We start from the raw sequence: 22,361 nt of genomic DNA, 5'->3' as shown, positions 1-22,361 counted from the left end.
CTATTCCATCAGTGAAACGATAATGTTAACCTAAATAATAAAAAGTTAAATATTATTAAAAAAAATAAAAATTTGTTTTTTATTTCCACACAAAGATGCGTCATATAGCCTACTGCTCTGCGCTTTGAGAGGGATATGGGACACGAGCAGAAAACAGACCATTTCTCTTTAATAATATCTTCATGTTATCTCCTGATGTTACAAGCAACTGACACTTGTTGTAAAAGGTTTGAAGAGCGAGTTTTATCCTCCGCAGGGGCAAGACATTCAGGTTATGTTTGATTTAGCGCTGCCAGAGAAAGCGAAAGTAAAAATCACCAGCGTGTGTGAAACGCGCTATATACAAATAAACTTGACGCGCCTTATAAAGTCTAATAACAAGCACAAACTGTTAAATAGAAATTGACATGCAAGCAAAAAGGTTTCTGTCCTACGGTGTTTTTTCTACTTTACCACAGTAAAGAATGCGCTTAGCCTATAATAGGCCTAAAAGCGAACGAAAGGAAGAAACGTAGGCCTATATAATCTCCTGCGTGAGTGAAGATTTGGGAAAAGAAACAGAGATTCCATGTTAAGTGGAATAAGCTAATCGGGTGATCAGATCGCGATTCGCAAAACAGAATATAAAGCTTAAATTTATGGACTCACGTACCTCTCTCGTTCGGCATGAACCAAAATGTTTCCGTGGCTGCGATGTCACATTTAATTGCTAACCTATTATTTCTTCTGTAAACAAAGCTTTGTGCTTCACTCGTGTCATATTCAAGTAAATACTGCCACAGTTCTATCAGTGGGTACCGAATATACCCGGATTCTCGGTACTACCGGTACTACAAAAATGCTGTTATCGTCACATTTTCAAAATTTCAGTACCGACTTGGTACCGAAGTACCGGTACTTTTGACAACACTATTGGGCAGTGCTGTGATCTCCACATTAGGTGATCATATTTGCACTATGCTCCTCATTTTATGTGATGACCTATTACACTTTATATATTTAGTCTTGTTATGACTACCAGCATTCCTGCAGATAAACACGCTGCCCAGAGGGAGTTTATGTGTGTGGAGAGAGCTGTTATTATCCCATCATTTGTGTGGAAGATCTGAGCAAAGCTCATATGCTGCCATGTAATTACACTTTTGCCCTGAAAAAATACTCTACTCTAATGGAATCCCATCTGACTTCGTTTTTAGTGTGAAAGACTGTTTCATGTTCTGCACTTCCCTTGTTTAGTGACAAATGTTCTGTTTCCTGTCTCGACACTAGTCCACTCAGGAGTTATGACATTAAACATGTACAGCTCTATCTCACACTCCCACTAATGCACTCATTTTGTTGCATTCTATAACTGTCACAAACTCTAGTCGCCTCGTTGTCTATGTTGTACATGGTTAACTGAATTTTAAGGTAAATCCTAAACAGTGGTCAACAACCTTTTTTCAATTTTTGACAAACTTTTCAGAGACTGCAGTTGAGAGAAAATAGGGTATTTAAGAACAAAACCTGTACTTCATCCATTGACATGGGCTGCATTGCCCAAAAGCATCGTGAGCTAAGTTTATCATAGAGAACACTGGTGGCAATGGTCTCCACAATCAACTTGGGCTCAAGATGCTTTTGGGAAATGCAGCCATGGTCTTATTTTAAAAAATGTCACAAGTGAGTGTTAATACTTCTGATAATTGGCTAAACAGGCACCGTTATCATCTTAATCGATTATCTTACAATGACTAATTTCAGCCAGTTAATCGGGCAGTTAGCAGACTTGCTTAGTTAATTCCTAAAGTATATACTCTACTAAGGGCAAACAATAGCACACAGAAATGTTGGGGATGGATGGATGGATGGATGGATGGATGGATAGATATGAATCATATCAATAAATGATAAATAAATGAATCATATGAATAACTGTGAGGTTATATAGATATTGAAACGAGGGAACCATCAGACAGGCTGGAACCAGATCCACATGCAGTTAAGTTTATTGACAACCAATCCACAAGATAAACAAACATTGGGTAACCTAGAGCAAACTTAGAAATTCAGGACAGGAACAAGATATAGTGAAAAACAACTAGAGAAGCACAAAGGTATAAATACACAAAGGGAAACAAGGCTAACGATAAAAAGGGGGAGTGGCTAATAGGCAACACCTGGGGAAAACTAATCAACAAGAAAGACTACGAAGAACTACAAAACATGGCACAAAACAGGAAATAACAAAGTCCTCACACAAGACAGAGGAACACAGGCTGGGATCATGACAGATATAGCCCTGTAAAAAATGATTTTTTTAAAGTTATAAAAAAGACATTAAAGAAATTATTGGAGTGTGTTCACAAATACTATTTCAGTTTTTCTACTTGAAAATTTCACATGTGAAATGTGTTAGTTGTCGCTTCTTTGTAATTGTTTGTGAAATTTACTGGCAATTTTTGAGTGAAAATTGTTTAAGTAAATCCTGCACCAAATTTATATCTAATATGTGTCTAAATCTCTATCTATATCTATATCCAAATCTAAGATATAGATTTAGATGTACTTATTTTTATAGATTTACTTTCTCTGTGTTAAATTAAATACAGGTGTATTTGTAGTTGTCATTTCTCTTAGCTTATCTGCCATTTTGACGAGCATTTTCACTAAGCTCATCACAGTGCTTTTCTGTGATGAACACATGTAATTCTGCTTTCCAATCTGGGTATTTTAGGAGCCAACAAAATGTTGCTGTCTATTCTTTGCATTAGAGAGCTGGGTGAATGGAAATATATCTCTGAATTACATGCATCTGTTTTCATTTAAATATTTTTCAGAACTTTCCTTCAATATATTGATTTCAAATTGTAATCCCCCATTGAATTGATTTAAAGATCTAATGTTGCCTTTGTTAGAGTAGCTGGGTAGTATATATCTGGCAGGTTCTGCTCAGATTATGTTGCTGGCCTTGAGGGGGGAAGAACTGGATTGTTTGAACTGCAAACAAATGTTTGCTCTTACCATCTCTTTTGAAGTCTGTTTCCAATGGCCTTGCCAGCAATTGTTTACTCTGTGATGGTGGTCCTCAAGTTCTTGTATTAAAACAGATTTGATTGATTGTTTTTTTTTTTTGTTTTTGTTTTTTTATGTAAGAAACTGTGAGCACTTTTTAATTCAGTACCTGAATTTCTTGTTTGATTTGTTAAATGACTACTGAATGGATGGATTATTTGAGTTGTTGGATTATTATTTATTATTATAATTATTTTAGGCACTCTCTGGGAACGAGTAAGGCTTTTTGAGAGACCCCAATTTAATTGTTTGCCACTTTTTTTTTTTTTTTTTAAATATATTTTGTCTGTACGTTTCATACGCAACCTGCATTCCTGACCACTCTTGTTAAATAAATACTACAATAAAATCTCCCAGGTTGTTAACCACCATGTACATGATGGGACATAGTGTGTGTAATTTGAAAATAAAACTTAAGTGAAAAAAAATTACAGCGTGACATTCTGCTTTTGGTTGAGGGCCATTGGCAATTAGCTTTTTGGTTACAAGCTGAAAAACTTCCAGCGGCCTTGCATAGTATATGAAAGCCACACTGAAGATGTGGTAAAGTCAGTATGAAAACCTCACCACACAACCACAGCATTATAGAAAAATAGTTTTCTAAATCTCGATAGCATTCGGTTTAACAAACAAACAGCCGATAACTAAACAGTTTTTCTTAGTACGAAGATTGTGGATTATGTCATGGCATTATGGTGATACTGAATTAAATCAAGTTGCTCTTAAAATCGGTGTCAGTGTCTATGTCAAATGTTTTAGTTACAGTAGCTACAGTATACTGATTCTGCGACCCTACATGGAACAAGTGGTTTGGAGAATGAATGGATGGTCAGGAATTGCAGGGCTTGATTTGATGTTGTCACATGATATTGTAGGATTGGACGTCATGTTGAGCTTTGGTGAATTGATGGGTGATTGTTGCCTTTTAGTTGCCAGTTTAGAACAATGCTGGCTTTGATCTATGTCTCAGATGTCCTTTAACACTATTGGAAGAAGTGAATCTCGAACTAATGAGCCACTGCTGACCTTACTAACCATATCAATCAGCTATTGAGTAAATGGATCTAAGGAAACTTGTTTAGGGCTTTTTCCTTCTTTAAATGAGTAGTAGGTAAGAAAACAAATGGCTCAGGAATGTCGTAACGATCCTTTCACCAGGTCATTGCTTATGTGGCCTGTGCTTGTCAGGAACCACCAGGAGCTGTTTTTCATGCTTGGCACCTCACGCTAAGTACATCTGCAGATGTGCTGGTAAACCAGGTCTGGGAGTGAATTGTCTTGGTGTCTTTTTGCAGAGCAGAACTGACGATTGAGTGATTGAACTCAATAAGGCCAAGAATGTGCCCAGTCAGAAAACCCAAAAGGTACAGAATCCTCCTTTTAAAAGCTTACACAGTTTCTCATATATGGTCAGGCCCTAAACAAAACATCTAATTTGTGGAAGAGAATGCAATGTTCTTCTCAATTTGTTACAATTTAACTAAATGGGTTCTTAGCAGTTTTGTTTTTCCCAATGAGTTCAGCTTCTCCAAAGTTTCTCCCTTTATCCCACTCCTTGATTTTATGAATCTGGCAACCAGTTCCTGTTTAAACGGTTCTCCAGAGGACAAGATGGAGTGTTAACAAGCTTCTACATTCTCAGTCTGGATGAGGGTGTGCTGCCCCCATCCTGGAGCCGGACTCTCCCACGGGGGCGGCTCGGCGTACTGCAGCCATCGTGCTGTTTGCCATCACCTCTTTATGAGCACCCAGAGCGGCCTGCTTGCCGACAGTTGCCAGGCAAGTAACTCGCTCAAAAAGGAGAATCCGCTGTGAAAGGTGGTGATTCAGAGGGTTGAGTGCTCGCAGGCACCCCGAGCCAAAATAATTAGATCAGCGTCTTTTCCCAGGTCTCGACACTGGCCCTTTTGTTGGCCTCCCTCCAGTGTGGTGGCAGCCTACTGATTACTGCTCTGGGCTGCTTAGACGAAGGTTGCAGGTTCAGTCCTCAAGTAGAGGTGTCTTGGGAACTGATAAGATACGATGACATTACAAGAAATTACTAAAGAAAATACATTTTTTGAAATTTTGAAAATACATTGTGTGCTGAACTCCTGTCAAGCCTTTTTTGATTTATATTTTGTTGTAAAAGTTATGTCAATTAGTTATTAGTGTTCTCTTCTGTGAGATTTCTTCAATTTCAGCACATATTGCTGAACTTGTTTTGGTGTATAGAAGTAATTCTATAACCTTTTTCAGTTTGCTCAACAAACTGATACACAAATTAGATAAACTAAGAAAGTTCTACAGCATTATTATGAAATATCAATGCTTGTATTAACGTAAAATCCAATCTGATTGAACATGGATCTACAAGTAAACAACTTGGGGCCTCCAGGTACTGGGTTGAGAAACACTATAAAGCATTATAATTTTCTATTTAGTAGCATGATTGTTGTAGTGTTGTTGTAGTATGTGTATAACAGATGAAGATGATTGGTCAAATGAGGTGATTAGCAGAGCGCAAATTCATGCGAGATTTGTCAGTGTACATGTAAATTGCCTTGCTTTCCAGACAAATAACATGTGCTTATTCATATATTCATCTCAGTTTGCTCTCACAACTCCTTGCCAAAGTCAGCCTAATTATTCACTTTGTTGTGCCTTTGGCTTTTCCAAGACCAGGGATCTTTTTGCACATTATTTGAGAGTGGAAACACCTGTTCAGTGCTCAGAGGTGCTAAACTACATGTGTTTTTATTATTACTTTTAATTAAACAACCGTAACTGTGGTTCAGCAGAAATGGAAACGAGCCTAATCTTTCTGAATAATATGCTGTCCTGAGAATTTTACTACACAGATCTGCCTAGTTGTTTTGACTCAGTATTGGCGTCCACACCAACTGTGTGCTGCAGTTTTTTTTGTCTGTTGTTTTTAAGTCAAGTTGATCCTGATTGGGTGTAAATGTTTTTATTGTTCATCATCTGGAAAAATGTCATTCTAATAGTGAGCCCAACGATATCATTCCTTTGTGTCGTTACAGGCTGTGGTGATGACTTCCGTATTCTCTTTGAATTAGTTAAAACTTCATCCTTATAGTGAATGTCCTTTAGAGTTTCTTCATGATGTGACCATCTAGTAACCTTTTTTTTTTTTTTTTTTGAAAGTGTGTTGCTAAATTTTAATTTGTGTTTGATAGTGCAGGAGCATTTTGAATTTCACATCTGTTGAGCAGGAAATATGCTCTTGATAAGGATAATGTTGGTTTTCTGAAACCTTTCCAGTTCTGCTGTGCTTTTTGTGCTGCCGATTCCATTAATAATCCACTAATGGATTCTTGTCAAATTTGTACATTCTAAAAGCATCCTTTTCTGTCATGTGACTCGTGCCTTTGGATTGTGCAGTAGTTTCAGGCATTGGAAGGTTTAAAATATTTTATAGGTGAATTAAACTTCTCAACTACAAGAAAAAAATGTTTTTTTTTGTTTGTTTTTTTTTCTCTTTAAAGGGTTTGGTTCACCCAAAAATGAACATTCTGTCATTAATTACTCACCCTCATGTCGTTCCACACCCGTAAGACCTTTGTTCATCTTCGGAACACAAATTAAGATATTTTTGATGAAATCCGATGGCTAAGTGAGGCCTGCATTGCCAGCAAGACAATTAACACTTTCAATGCCCAGAAAGCTACTAAAGACGTATTTAAAACAGTTCATGTGACTACAGTGGTTCAACCTTATTGTTATGAAGCGACAAGAATACTTTTTGTGCACCAAAAAACAAAATAACAACTTTATTCAACAATATCTAGTGATGGGTGATTTTAAAACACTGCTTCATGAAGCTTCGAAGCTTTACGAATCTTTTGTTTCGGAGCACGTATCAAACTGTCACGTGATTTCAATAAACGAGGCTTCGTTATGTCATAAGTGTTTCGAAATTTCAATGGTTCACCACTGGGGGGCGTGTTTGATATGCGCTCCGAACCACTGATTCAAAACAAAAGATTTGTAAGGCTTTGTAGCTTAATGAAGCAGTGTTTTGAAATCACCCATCACTAGATATTGTTGAATAAAGTCATTATTTTGTGTTTTGGTGCACAAAAAGTATTCTCGTCGCTTCATAACATTAAGGTTGAACCACTGTAGTCACATGAACTGTTTTAAATACGTCTTTAGTAGCTTTCTGGGCATTGAAAGTGTTAAATGCTGGCAATGCAGGCCTCACTGAGCCTTCGGATTTAATGCAAAGTATCTTAATTTGTGTCCCGAAGATGAATGAAGGTCTTACGGGTGTGGAACAATATGAGGGTGCGTAATTAATGACAGAATTTTCATTTTTGGGTGAACTAATCCTTTAACCCTAGTGTTGGTTCTACCCTAGCCATTACTATCTCTGAAAGACACCATCTGTGTGTGTTATGGCAGATAATTATTTAAGAAGGCATAAAATAGACAGAATTTAAAGTCTTAAAGAATCAGTGTTTGATCAGAAGAATAATCAACTTCATTAGAATCCTCCTAATCTTTGCAGTTCTTTGTTTTTGCAAAGATGAATGTTAAATAGTCTATGTATATTTTGCATAAATAGTTGGATGACATGTCTTTTGGCACCTTTACACATGCCCAAACCCCCAATCTGATTCCTTTATACAGTCAATATCTATATATACATTGATGCATTGTTGGTAGTACTGTAAATAAAGATACAGGATGGGATCATTTTCATTTAATGTATTGCAGTAAGTTTGGGGTGAAATATGACCTATCTAATGTCTTCCATGTGGTGTGTTTGTTAGGACTATGTGGATGAGTCCTAATCACTCACTAATGGTTCAGCTGGCAGTGCATTATGGAATACTACTCGAATACAGCACTACTAGACCAGCTGTTTATAGCATGTCAAATGTGGTTTTCAACATGCACATTCCCAGCTTTCTTTTATTTGAGGATAATTTGCCTATTATGAAAAAAATAAAAACAATTTACTTTATTGGAACAGATGACACAGGGAAATAATTGAGGGTGCATTGCAACATCATATTAACTGAGCATAAATTATGCCCCATGTTTCTCATATGTAATGGTTCTCACGTTGTTTTCAGTCTCAGAAGGAAGTCATTCCACACTGTTAAACAAGGATGTAATTTGCCCTTAACCACATACAGTGAGCTTGTTAAACACCGGCCCAGTTAAAGATTCTATGAAAACTCCACTCATGTTGTCTGTGTGATTAACTTAATGTAGGGTATTTATGGAACATCTCAGAAACCACACCGTCAGCAGTAATGTGATCTTCAGAGTGTTTTATAATAAATATGATGCTCTTTTTGGAATAGATGAAGGATGAACTAAATTCTGTTTTAGGTTAAACATGCAGGCTTGAAGCCACCTAAAGTTGCTTTTGCTTGCATCACATCTAACGGTAATTTTCCAGTGTAGAGACCCTTACTCTCAGTCTGATATTTTCTTTCTTATTTTTTCTTTTTGTTTGTGCAAAATATGCTCCAAGATGAACAGAAGAAATCTTTCAACAATATATAGTTTAAAAATGAACACGCCTATTCATATTTATTCATATTGGCATAATGTGATAAAGTACCATTTTTAAGTCATTTTTAATGTCAAGTTGTATTACACTACTCAGACATTTGATTTTATATGCCTCACAATAATACTTTCAGTTATTGACTATGTAGAAAAAGTATATTCAAGTCTGTATGAATTGCATGTTTATTTTTTTTAATGACCTGTTTGTTGAATACTAATATGGGTTTACTGTTGTTGTTGTGAATTTGTATTGTGTAAAATCTAGAACTACTAGTTACTTCTACTGTGTTTATCAGAACAGATGCTTAAGGTTCATAATTCGATTATACTGAAGAAATGGGCAGAAACTTACATTATTCTTGTTATTCCTTGGTTATTTTAGCACAGGACTTAATATTGCACTAACAGTCTCCTCTCTGTTTTGCAGCGGCTGACATGAACCTGTCGGAGTCTGGAGAGATTGAGGCTCTAGCTGAGGCCCAAAGCGGAGGACTGCCAACAGCTGAAGGTAAAATAACACAAGGCCCCATTAAACTCCAGTCCAGAAAGCCTCATCTTGAGATTAAAACAACCAGTTTCCAGGTCACATTAACACTGTGTACTTATATTACTTTTTAATTAACATTTTATATAATTATTATGCAGTTTAATTTACGTTTGACGTTATCACAATCTCACAAACCCCTAATTTGGGAAATTCAAATCAGAAGTTCACCCCAAAATGCATACTGATGCTGTCTCTTTATTGTAGTAGCATCATGATAGTTGGCTCCACCCACAATGAAATCTTATTGGACAAAAATCCCATTCACATAGCTGTGTATTAAACATGTAATATGTTCTGATTGGCTTTTAAGACCCTTTCACAGCAAGAACGATAACTATATTAGTGTCCACACTAACGAATATAACATTCGGTTAATTATAAGCTTGCCTGCAGCTTTAAATGCTTGAGCTCTTTAACCCTTTAAACCCAAAGTGTGCCACCGAAGTAAACAAACAAAAAAAAAAGCTTAGTACCGGCAGGTAATGCAGGTCCGGAGGAGTGAATGAACAGTTCTCTCTTGCACTCTCATTATCCACAACTGAGGTGCCCTTAAGCAAGGCACCAAACCCCCAATCGCTCCCCAGGCGCCGCAGCAAAAATGGCTGCCCGCTGCTCTGGGTGTGTGTTCAATACTCACTGCTGTGTGTGTTGGATGGGTGAAACGCAGAGCACAAATTCTGAGTCTGAGACATCATACTTGGCTACATGTCACGTCACTTTCACTTTTTAATCCAACCAAACCTGTCAAATGTCCCTGTGTCCCAATGTGCACACTATCCAACCTAAATAGTATGTGAGATTAGAATAAGTGTGTCCCAAAGCATAGTATGTTGAACAGAGTATGGCAAAAGTCCCCAGATGGTCTACTACTTCTGGTAGAAGTGTGGATCCGTCCACACTATAAAGGCTAATATTGCCCATAACCCATTGAACTTTGGAGGAGGTTTTGGTTCAGAACTATAAACACGAATAAAAAGTGTTAAAAAACTACAAACATGGCGGATGTGCGCTACCGACAGTTGACTAGAGAGGTTTAGATAAAGGGATTTGAGTGACTAATAATCAACATTTAACCTTGTAAAAATATTTAATGTTATCAGTGTATCAGTATATTTCCTCTACAACAACGTGAACTTTTATGTAGATCCATATGGCCATTAACTTTTAAATGCAGCATTATGCAAAAATATAAGGAGAGTTCTCAACATGAAAGACCAATGACTGGCAGATTAACGTGCTGCTACTTTTCTCTCCAGTATGGTAGGAAATGAAATGAAATGCAATGTGGAGGATGTTAACTGTGACGAGATGATTGACAGGCCTGTTTACGGTGACAGGAAGCACGTAACTATGCGACAGAGTGTACTTTCTGCTACACACTCAAAAGTATGTACTTTTTCTTCACAAAAAGTGTACATACTTTTAGGGCATAGTTTAAATAGGCTATTTGGGACGCAGAATGAGAGTGATTTTAATGATATCATTCCTCTGTGATGTTATTGTTATAGCTGTGGTGTGGACTCTAGAACGGTTATTAAACCTTAGCCTTTATTTTGTTATTTTAATCCTGAATGCTGAACCAAAAATCTTCCTCTCTGCTGAAGCTCTGATTCTCATTCTTCATTACACTCATACAAACTGAGGTGTCATGTCCGGTTACTAAACATGTCAGAACCAATGCTGTTTGTGAGATTAATAATTGAAATCAATGAAAAACAATTCCTGTATAACTGCTTGATGGGTGTTCACGATAAGGTTTGGATCATGAAATGTGGCCCGCTGTGTCGAGCAGGAGTGTGTCTGCGTTTCTGCTTTCAGTGTGCATAAATCAGGGGGTTTCAGGAAAACCCAGCACTTTGCTCTGGCAGGCCTGTTTAATAGCAGCTCAGCATTGGAGTGCTGCAGAGACTATTTGTGTTGGCCATGGGACCAAGGGGTCTGGGGACGAGAGGAGGCAGTAATAGTTTTCAGGAGAGTGAATGAATGTATGAAGGGCAGCGTTTCTAAACCATGCATTACCAATATGAACTCGAAGCAAGATAAAAATTCACAGTGGCTGCAAAGCATGTTATTTTAAAAATTAATTCCTATATCTAACCAGGTGCATAATAAAGCGTCGTTCAATAGATTATGTCTCCATATTCGATAACCAATTGTGACTGTCAACAGTGTTCTTCAACAAAACTTTTTTTTTTTTTTTTTGGTTTCTGTTTTAGTAGTGTTATGCTATTTAGCTCCACCCACAATAGATCTTGCTGGTCCACCAGTTTTAAATGTCACAAAACTAAACCGTTCAAGTAAGGCTGGGTATTGATACAGATTTCATGATTCGATAATAATCACCACTCAAAACAAAACTTCATACTCAATTGTATATACAATATACTCATTTAATTGGCACATCATTGAATGGCACAGGTTTCATAAACCCATATATAAAAAAAGTTACATCACCAATATTTATTACAATAAAACAAATCAGCAACATCTGAAATATTCCCATACATCATCCATTAACTTTGACTCTTGTGTGCGTGTATATATTAATGTGTACTTGTAAAATAGTGTTACCATATGTGTGTGTGTGTGTGTGTGTGTGTGTATATATATTTGTATATATATATATTGTGTGTGTGTGTATATATATATGTATATATATATATACACACACACACACATATATATATATATATATATATATATATATATATATATATATATATATATATATATATATATATATATATATATATATTATTTTTGTATCTCACAGAAGTGAGTAGGACATTTAAGTAGCTTTTATAATTGTGCCCTAGAAAAAAAAAAGAAAAAAAAACAACATTACTGATGTGCATCTTGAGACAAAACAATTGCACTGACATATTTTAGGATATGTCAGTGCAGGTTGCTTTCAGTTAAAACAGCTCAAACATGCATTTTAGTCTGGGGCTAGGCCTTGTCTGTGAAACCAGGTGCAAGTGTCCAAACCATTCAGTTCAAATTTAAGTATTCTTTTAAAATACATTATTTCCGTACTATTTTTAAAAGTATGCTAAAGTGTACTTTTTCAAATGGGTCGCTGACTTCAGGGCTGCATATTCCTCTATCGTTTTAATGACATGTTTGGTATGTTTGATCAGAAATAATTTGGCAACTTCTGCTACAAATAATATTTATTGAAGTTTTATATATATATGCAGCCACTGAAAACAACTATAGACAAAAGATTTATCTTTGAAATAGTCATTGTGATGCATTGAAAATGATTTTCAGATGAATCTAATGTTTTGAGTAGTATGTGTGGGCTGTGAGTCACCGCATCAGTGTGGATATTCACTGTAATTCGGTATTACAGATACCAAGTCAAGGAAGTATGTCCAAAATAATAATTTTCACTGGAAAATGTCATCTGAACTAGTAAGTAACATGTCTGCCACTTTTGTTCTGACCAACTGAAAAAAAGTTTTACAATAAATCTGCCAATAGTGATTAAATCTAGCGATCGCAATGTTATATCACGTCAAACAGTCCAAATTATTATTGTTATACTTTGTTCTCAAATTGTTAATGTCAACAACATTGCGTGACTACATTAGTGTGTAATATTAGCGTCATCTAATTAGCATTATCTACCCAATGAACCATTAAAATGTCTTACCTGTCCAACCGAAGAAAGCAATCTCTGCATTCGTTTTAAACCTGTTCAAAACACAGACTTCATGCCACCTTTCAAAAGCCCTGCCGATATTTATTCTTATTTTCGCACGGGCCCAGTCGCATTCCCTTTTTTGCTGTAGCCACTCCGCAGTCCGAAGTCTTTTGCTTTTTACTACTGGTGATTCACCAGTTGTCAATGATGATGGCCGTTTTTACCTTTCTTGATTACAATCCGCCATCAAAATGACATTTAATTATTCCAGCTACTGTAAAAAGAGGCTACAAATGACCGCCATCTGCAGCATCCGGGGCTCCTTCTTTATGTATACAGATGTGACGTAATGACGCAAAGGCAAATTTGCATTTCCCGCGGAAACCTACCAGTACCACTCAAAAAAAAAAAAAAAAAAAAAAAAAAAAAATTTATTACAAGCTTACTGTTGTGAATTGGGCTAAGGTAAGGTGATAGTTTTGAACACTGGCTGATTATGTACTTACTCAATAATTTGTTTTGATAATTTTTAACCAAAAAAAAGTTATGGACTGCAGCTTTAAAATATTGAAAATGTAAATTTAGAATTTTGTGTTGCGTTTGAAGGCCAGAGGTTGGTTATATGGAGGGTTATAGTGGCTTGTCAGCACTGCTTGTGTTGTTTATCGTTCCAATCATGGCCGGCCACAAATAGTCAAACCCACTTAACCTTGCCTGCTAGCTGCACTTGCCAAACCTGGGCTACAGAGAGACTTCATCTTGGAGACTTCACATGGTGCAGACTTGTACTTTGTTTAGTGTGCTTTTTGTGATTCAATTGCACTGGCACACATGCATGATGAAATAATGGACTTGAGTAATATTATTTTCACATTTTGCATGTTGTAACATGCTGACTTTACCTGAATGTAAGTCTAGCCACAGACGGTCTTGCAGCAGCGGTTCTTTAGAGAGTGCTGTGCTTCACTGATGTGGAACACACTCATGTACAGTAGTAGACACTCTCATTATGTCATGTCTTCAGAACGTCATCTGAGCATGATAACAACACCGTCGCTCATGTTTCCACACCAGTTATAGATAGCAGAGCGCCTGTAACAACTTGCCTTTACCACAGCGAGGGTGTCTCATTCATTCTCAGGCTGCTTGTTTTCACAGCTTCTCCTCACTTTCTCAGTTTGGGTGTGCAACACAAATGGGCCTTTCATGCCTCAGTTTCTTTACAAATCTTTTGTGATGTGATGCAGATCTTGTCAACGCTGCCTTGTTTTGATGGTGTTCATTTTGTTGTGCTTTTTTGGCTTATCTCTGTCGTCTTTTGTTGACTGTTGAATTATCTGCTTCTCAGGATCATTATGGTTTCATGTTGTTCCTAACTGAATGGTGTGTTTTCAGGGTTGCCTTAAAGGATTAGTTCACTTTCAAATTAAAATTTCCTGATAATTTACTCACCCCCATGTCATCCAAGATGTTTATGTCTTTCTTTCTTCAGTCGAAAAGAAATCAAGGTTTTTGATGAAAACATTCCAGGATTTTTCTCTATAGTGGGCTTCAGTGGCCTCCAAACGGTCGAAGGTCAAAATTACAGTTTCAGTGCAGCTTCAAAGAGCTCTACGTGATCCCAGACGAGGAAGAAGGGTCTTAGCTAGCGAAACGATCGTCATTTTCTAAAAAATGTTTTAAAATTCAAAGTTTGAACTAAATTCTCATATACAATATGCTTTTGCAAGTATATAACAGTTAGTTCAAACTTTGACCTGTGAAGGGCAGTAATACACTTAGCAGCGTCTACACTATAGAGAAGAAGAAGAGAGCTAGTTCAAGACGAGCGTTTGTGGTTAAAACGTATATAATTTTACTTTTTTTTTTTTTTGTTTTGTTTTTTTTAAGAAAATGACCGATCGTTTCGCTAGATAAGACTCTTATTCCTCGTCTGGGATCACGTAGAGCTCTTTGAAGCTGCACTGAAACTGTAATTTTGACCTTCAACCGTTTGGAGTACATTGAAGTCCACTATAAGGAGAATAATCCTGGAATGTTTTCATCAAAAACCTTAATTTCTTTTCGACTGAAGAAAGAAAGACACAAACATCTTGGATGACATGGAGTCGAGTAAATTATCAAGAAATTTTATTTTGAAAGTGGACTAATCCTTTAAGGCCAAAGTATACTTTGGTTTATATAAAAAAAAAAAAAAAAAAAAAAAAATATATATATATATATATATATATAATGCATTATTAACTTACTAATAAATCACATTTTTCATTATCTAATTTATTTACTTATTTATTTTAATATTTTAACTTATTATTATTTTAATATAAAATTCTATTATTATTTAAAAACTTTTTATTTATAAACCCTGTCAGTTCCTTGTGGGAACCAAGTGTAAAGTTTTCTAACCTCTTTTTTGCAATGAATGCAATGCAATACTGTATGCAGCCCACAACATGCGTATTGAATTTCTTTGCTCTAATTAGTTGTTCCTCAATGTGACGATTCATAACTTATGGAGAGAAATGGCACAGACACTAGACGAGGATGAAGTTTTGTAGTGCGAATGTGTCAGACAAAGTAAAAATGGAGTATACATTAAAAGGCTACATGTTTGGATGTACGCATTCGCTAAGTGTTCGTCTAAAAACCGTATACTTGCTCTTGTAATCATTCATGCGTAGGCTGGACAACTTGGCAACTGTGTGTCAACCCATTTAAGGCTACATACCACCCTTATGATGGCTGTGGGTTGTAGAGATATGATCTCAGATCAGGTTCAAGAGCGCAGCACATTTCATGTCTGCTTGATAAGGCTGAGGTCTGGCTCTTGCGCACACGGCTGTGTTTATTTGAGATCCGTCTGGCTCTGTACATGCTATGAGCTCACACTTTTCAGGCTGAGGTTACCCAGGCCCGTTGCCTCTTCTCTTTGCACTCTTGCTGACACTTTCTCTGTTTTCCCATCATGCAGTCCTGTTGCATTTCTCACTTCCACACCAACGAGTCATCTCTCATGTCTTTGTGAAGAGTGGAGGCCTGTGACTCAATGGCACACTAGGGCCAGTGCTGGTAAAACTATTTAAAGCTAACTACATCCCTCTATGCACACACTGGCAATATAATCATTATTGGCGATTTGCAATATACCGGTATTGGCGATAACTGTGATATTCAAAAAATTACATATTGATGTTAAAATTACATAATGTTGTAAATATTGGTTGACACTCCAACATAGTAGGTGGTGCTATTGCACCTTTAATGCTGGTTGCCACCCGTCATAAAACAAAAAAGACACAGTGCAGCTGCTGCTGTTGCACAAAATCGTGTCGGAGGAGAAAGGCAAAAGCATGACACTACTTGTACGTGAGAAAAGTTCGCTTGCCAGTGTGGGAGTGTTAGGGTGTACTCACACTAGGCGCTCTGAACTGTGCCCGAGCGCGTTTGACCCCCAAAGCCCGGTTCGTTTGACAAGTGTGATCGCTCCGTTCTACGGTTCAGTTGAGCTCGAGCACGGTTCGCATGCAGTGTGAGCGCTAACCGTGCCAGAGCACGGAACAGCTACTACTTTTGTGTGCACTACTGTCATCATTACGATGGCAAACATCTTTATTACTACTCTGATAGTACACTTATCAATTCATGTAATTAATTCGAGTGTATTTGGGTTTATAACGGGTCTGATTCTCACCTTATTGATGAACAGGAATTGTAGTTTGTGAGTAAAGCTGCAAATTCCTCTCTTAACGTCAGCTGCCTTTAATAATTCTCTGATACGTGCAAGTGAAAATCGCTGTGCGGCATAAATGATAGCGGGGGAGTGGGGAGGGGGGACAATCGCGCTCGGGCTCAGTTCAGAGCAACCGTGCCTAGTGTGAATACGCCCTTCCCCAGTCCCCAGCCCCAGGAAGTGCTGATCAACAGGAAGTTCTGCTTTTGTATAGTAATGGTTACAAACTCTCATTCCACTTCCCTACACTTACATTTTTTTGTTGTGAAAACACAAAATAAACAAGAAAAATGAATTTGACTGATATTTTTTTTCCAAACTTATTATTTCGATTAATATCATAATTGTGAGTTGTTTTAGCCAAGGTATTCAAAATATGAAATTGTAAAATCCAGCTTTGAAAGAAAGGTGTTTTATTAACTTCTGACCAAAACACAGCTTCCATGCACATTTGGAAAGCTCAGTTCTACCCAAAATGAGTAGCCTTTTCAGGGTTTGTTTGCTACATTGCTAAGGTCTACAAATCATAGGTTTGCTAAAACAAACAAAACGTCTCCTGAGACGTTTCTTTCATCCACATTTGTCAGGATGGGACCACTCAACGGAAGATGTTTGTTTTGCGATGAAGCTGAAGTTGCTTAATCCAGATGTGCTTTCCCAGAGTTGAGTAGTTCATTTACAATTTTGCCATCTAATGTAGGGGTCAGCGCTGCGACAGTCTGACCTTGGCCAGTCCACTTGTTTATCTTTTTCCTTTAAAAATGAGACAAAAACTTCAACTAAAACAAACACAAAAATGCTTACAAACTAGTGATGTAACAAATTGAAATCCTTGGAACCAAAAATCTTGGACCAGCTTCAATGTGGCTCATGCAAACAAAATTTTGAGTCTGTTAATAAAGTAATATCACATGGGAAATTAGTGTTTTAGGACAGTTTATAGAACATGTAATTAAATGGAAGAAGTATTTAAATAAGAAAAAGTGTCAAAAAGAACCTCTTGTATGTGGAACTACTTTCTTACCCCACAAATTCAGCATCTGCCAACCAAGTTTAAAAGATGTCAGAGTTCAAGCTTTTGTTATTCATTTGAGAATGTCACATTATAACTAGCAATAGTGGTTTCTGAGGAATTGGAATAAAAAGGAGATGGCACAATTGTGCGATATCGCATTTATGCAACATTATACATTATAATAAATATGTTAATATTGAGTAACTCACATTTTTAAAACAATAGACTCTTTTCACAGACTGTGATAATGTGTTTCCACGGTTATTAACATCATCAGTCTAGCAGGTTTTATATATATATATATATATATATATATATATATATATAATATATTGTTGTTGTTGGAATTCTATAATGCATATTTTTTCTTTAGCTGTTGGAGCAAATTGGAATGCAACAATCAAAACTGGCTGTAGTTTCTCTATTTAAAGTTCAACATCTAAGAACACTGGAAATGTGAAAAGGGTCCATATTGCCAAAAAAGTTTCAAATTAAGCCACTTAGCCACAGCAGAATCACTGCAACACACAGTAGTGGCATTTTGCTCCTAAATGATTCAGTGGCTTTGAACAGATTGGTTGAGTGAATTATTCAGTGACTTATTTATAAAGACAGTTACTTATTTACAGAGCAGTTTTACTGCAAACTGAGAACAGTATTATCTGCGAACTCACACAAGCAGCTCATAAGAACACAGAGAAAACACTGTTTTCATGAGCTACTTGTGTGTGTATGAACAGTGTCGCGCTTCACTCTGAAACACATTGCGAATGTCTTTTATTTAATTTATTTATCACAGACTATGCAATTTGATAATCACTCTAAGATATATCATGATTTGATTAATTGTTCAGCCGTGGATTTATTCCATTCTAAAAATGTTCAGTTTTAGTGTGATGTAAAACTGATGTTTAGGGCCAGATTTACTAAACTGCTTTTTTCTGCGTTAAATAATGCCGCAAGTACTAGTAAATTGACTACCGCAAACCTTAGTAAACACAAATTTTGCATCTGAAAGGGAAACTCCTAAAAATGCATCTGTAACAAGGTCCGCCACAAAAATAACTGTGTCCACACCTTTTCATTGCTAATTTTTAACTGACAGTAGTTTTTAATGCCAAAAAAGGGTTTGTGCTGGCGCAAGCTGTTAGTAAATGTGGCCCTTATTTTTTTTATTTTTTTTTTCCATTCACAATGTTTTTTTTGTTTTTTCTTTGAGACTTAAGACCTGCTCTTTTTTTAGGCAGAAAGCAATACATCAGTAAAACTTTAAAATGGTTTCACTGTCTAAAGGTAGTGTCTGTCACAGGCCTCTTAATGAGGATTGGGGGGGTTGATTTCTTCTTAAGCCTGCATTGATGCTCAGGGTCCCCACCTTTGACCCCTCTAACAGCCTTCCTTGCCCTTTTCCCTCAGGTTATTTCCTGGAGTTTGTGGAGCCGCCGAACAATATAACTATAGTGCAGGGCCAGACAGCCACTTTACACTGCAAAGTAGCGGGCCACCCGCGGCCCAGCATCCGCTGGCTGAAGAACGATGCCCCAGTGGTGCAGGAACAGGGCCGAGTCTCCATCCGCAAGACCGAGGCTGGATCCAAGCTTCGCATTCAAGACCTGGACACCACCGATACCGGATACTACCAGTGTGTGGCTTCAAATTCCATCAAGGTTATTTCGGCAACTGGAGTGCTCTATGTGCGACTAGGTAATGGAGATAAATTATTGTTGTTGTTGTTGTTGTTGTTGTTGTGTTTTTTTTTTTTTTTTTTTTTTTTTTTTAACTCCAATTCTTCTTCTTAATTGACGACCTTTAATCTGTGATCCAATCTAATTCCAAACAGTTCTGAAATGAATACCTTAGTGAGCATAAGAGACTTTAAAAACATTTTAAAAAACCATACCGAATACAAACTTTTGAAAGCTAGTGTATATTTGTACTTTGAGACGCTTCAAGGCTGCTGAGCTCTTTTGCTTACTTTGTCTATGGTAACAGTGGCTTTTCTGATTGATTGGTGGAGCTCTCTTCAGGATTATGGGTAGTGTAGTTTTTCACAAGGAATCTGGCTATTAACTAATGAAAAATTAAATTGAAATCACACTGGCTTCCATAGGAGCATATTTCATTCTTTACATTTTGTAGGTCTCTCTTGGAAGGTTTATAGACTATCATTAAAAATCAATTTCTCTACAGAGAAAATTAATGGGATTTTTTTCTACGAGAACCCTGCTGTTGCACTCTATAGGAAGAAGGCACAAATTTCCATTCATTGCAGAGATTTGTTGGCCAAGTTTGTGCTTTTAATTTGGAAATGATTGTCATGAATGATGGTGTCACATGAACCCAGCTCAATTAAATATACATGTGTGGCATTCTAATCTAAACTCCTGTCAGACTTTTATAACTTTTTTTAGTTCCTCACAGTCGGGGCTACAATCAGTGTGTTCTCCTCTGTATCATAGCTCTAGTGTTTTCTTTACTGTTTGCCTATTTTCGCTTATTTAGGGAGTCTGAGATTTACAGAGCAAACTAAAGCAGCACTGTTTTACAGCCATATGCGCCAAATCTCACCCTGGCATCGCTGTATATTTATAGGAAAGCAGCAGCATAAATCTCAGTGTTCCTGCATTAGAACTCTTCTTAAGAAACAACTTCCCACTGTTTCATTCTGGGGGGGAAAAAATCCCTTTTATGTGCATACGGTAAATTCTCCACAAGGAGCATGTCCAATATTTCACATTATGCTTTTGACAGTTTTAGGAGCTTGCTTGAGCCGTGCCTCCTTCCTCTCTGAAAAGTCATTTTGGCGTAATAACACTGCAGCTTCTCTTGAGCTGAAGCGGCAAATTAGGCTTTGTGAAAACAGCTGCTCCCAAAGGGAAGATCATGTTAAGACTCTAGTCTGTAATTCCTCCTATCTGTGTTTTACAGGACAGTCCCCTGGCCATGACATAGAAGATTCGTAAGTACTGCTTTTGTCCATTTGTCTCTGTGTGCTTTCACTTTTCCCTGCTTTTTTTGTTTTTGTAAATAAAAGGTTCATCATGGTTTATTCCAAACCATTGGCTTCATCTTCAAAAACGCACACTCTCAAATGGTCCTACATTTAATGAATTTTAAAAATTCTTCTCAAAAAGAATCAATATTGATAGGACTTTGAGTTGGATCACATTGTTTAAAAAGCTGATTCACCACATTTCTGCTTAAAATTGATATCAAATCTCTTCGCAGTTGTGTGAACTGAAGCTTGAGAAGATTATCTAATAGAAAAACAGTTTTGTGTTTAGTTTAAAGCTCTCTGCTGGCTGTCTTCTTATAATATAAATATGGTAGATCTGAGTCTTGTTTTTACTCTTTCTCTCACTCTCTTTCTATTTACCTCGACATGACAAAAAGCTTCGGTTGATTAGTGGAAATAAAAGCAGGACCTGCTTTTCCAAAAAAGAACAAAAATACAGAATTGTATCCTGGCATGAACCAGTATCTGACTTAACTTCCCTAAGAGCCGAAGAGAGTGCTGGCAGCCTCCTTCGGTTGGGAAAATTTTGTGGCAGGTCCTAATGTTTCCTTTTCCAGGTTAAATAAATGGTACAATGTCTGTGGGGATGTTTCCAGGGCAGTGCTCATGTTAATAAGATTCAGCCTTCATTCCCACAAACTGACATACTGTGGATTAGGGGTGTGCCCGAAGCCGAATACCTTATTCGGAAATGCATGGATAATGGTTTTCAAAATTAATAAAGAATAATGAGTAATTCTGCAGAATAATATTCGGCTGAGGCTGACACAGTCACTCCTTGTGTTTGCTGGATATCAGGTGAGCCAGGGGAAAGCACAATACATAAACCTCTAAAACCACTACGCAATAATGAGAGTGTGAATTGAATAAGTGTTAAAACACTATGAATGAAATGAGCGCAAATCAAATAACCGCATTGATGTTGCCTCTCCATGTGTCTCTCAGAAATCAGATCAAATAAACTAGAATCAATTTGGGTAAATCAACTAAAATGCTACATCATATACGTTCTACTATTTGATATGTATATTTAAATGGTTTAAACCTTGTACGATATGATACACGAATGAATGCAATAAGCACAGCAAGATTGCAAATCAAACAGCCGCATTCCGTCTCTGTGCGTCTCTCAGAAACCAGCTCTGTCAAGAGTAGCCTAATAATCAACTACAATACATACAATACATACTACAATACAAATACATTCTACTACTAGTTATGTCTATTTAAATGTTTTAAACTTTGTATATGATAGGCTACATATTTCTGTCTCTCTCTCGGAGACGGTATTTATGCAGGTATTCTTTATAATTTGATCAGATTTAAATTTGTATGCATAGTAAAAGTTTTTTTTCTTTGAACTTCCATGTTCTCTAATCAGCTAATTATAGAGTCAAACTCTTCTTATTTGAGGTTGTTGGGGGGGATTGTATATACAGGTGCTGGTCATATAATTAGAATATCATCAAAAAGTTGATTTATTTCACTAATTCCATTAAAAAAGTGAAACTTGTATATTATATTCATTCATTACAAACAGACTGATATATTTCAAATGTTTATTTCTTTTAATTTTGATGATTATAACTGACAACTAAGGAAAATCCCAAATTCAGTATCTCAGAAAATTAGAATATTGTGAAAAGGTTCAATATTGAAGACACCTGGTGCCACACTCTAATCAGCTAATTAACTCAAAACACCTGCAAAGGCCTTTAAATGGTCTCTCAGTCTAGTTCTGTAGGCTACACAATCATGGGGAAGACTGCTGACTTGACAGTTGTCCAAAAGACGACCATTGACACCTTGCACAAGGAGGGC

The 22,361-nt window shown here is 36.8% G+C and overlaps 1 protein-coding gene across 1 annotated transcript in view; it reads left to right on the top strand.

The window, feature by feature from the left end:
* Positions 1–22,361, top strand: part of ror2 (receptor tyrosine kinase-like orphan receptor 2) — an 87,116-nt gene that overhangs the window by 51,075 nt on the left and 13,680 nt on the right. The window contains exons 2-4 of the mRNA XM_051908721.1: positions 9,011–9,091; positions 18,941–19,228; positions 20,453–20,483. Coding sequence (XP_051764681.1) covers positions 9,011–9,091; positions 18,941–19,228; positions 20,453–20,483 — 400 coding nt within the window. The remainder of the gene's footprint in view (positions 1–9,010; positions 9,092–18,940; positions 19,229–20,452; positions 20,484–22,361) is intronic.

This window comes from Ctenopharyngodon idella, chromosome 10, assembly GCF_019924925.1.
Source record: "Ctenopharyngodon idella isolate HZGC_01 chromosome 10, HZGC01, whole genome shotgun sequence".
NCBI classification, from domain to species: domain Eukaryota; kingdom Metazoa; phylum Chordata; class Actinopteri; order Cypriniformes; family Xenocyprididae; genus Ctenopharyngodon; species Ctenopharyngodon idella.
This window is presented reverse-complemented; position numbering and strand designations above follow the sequence as displayed.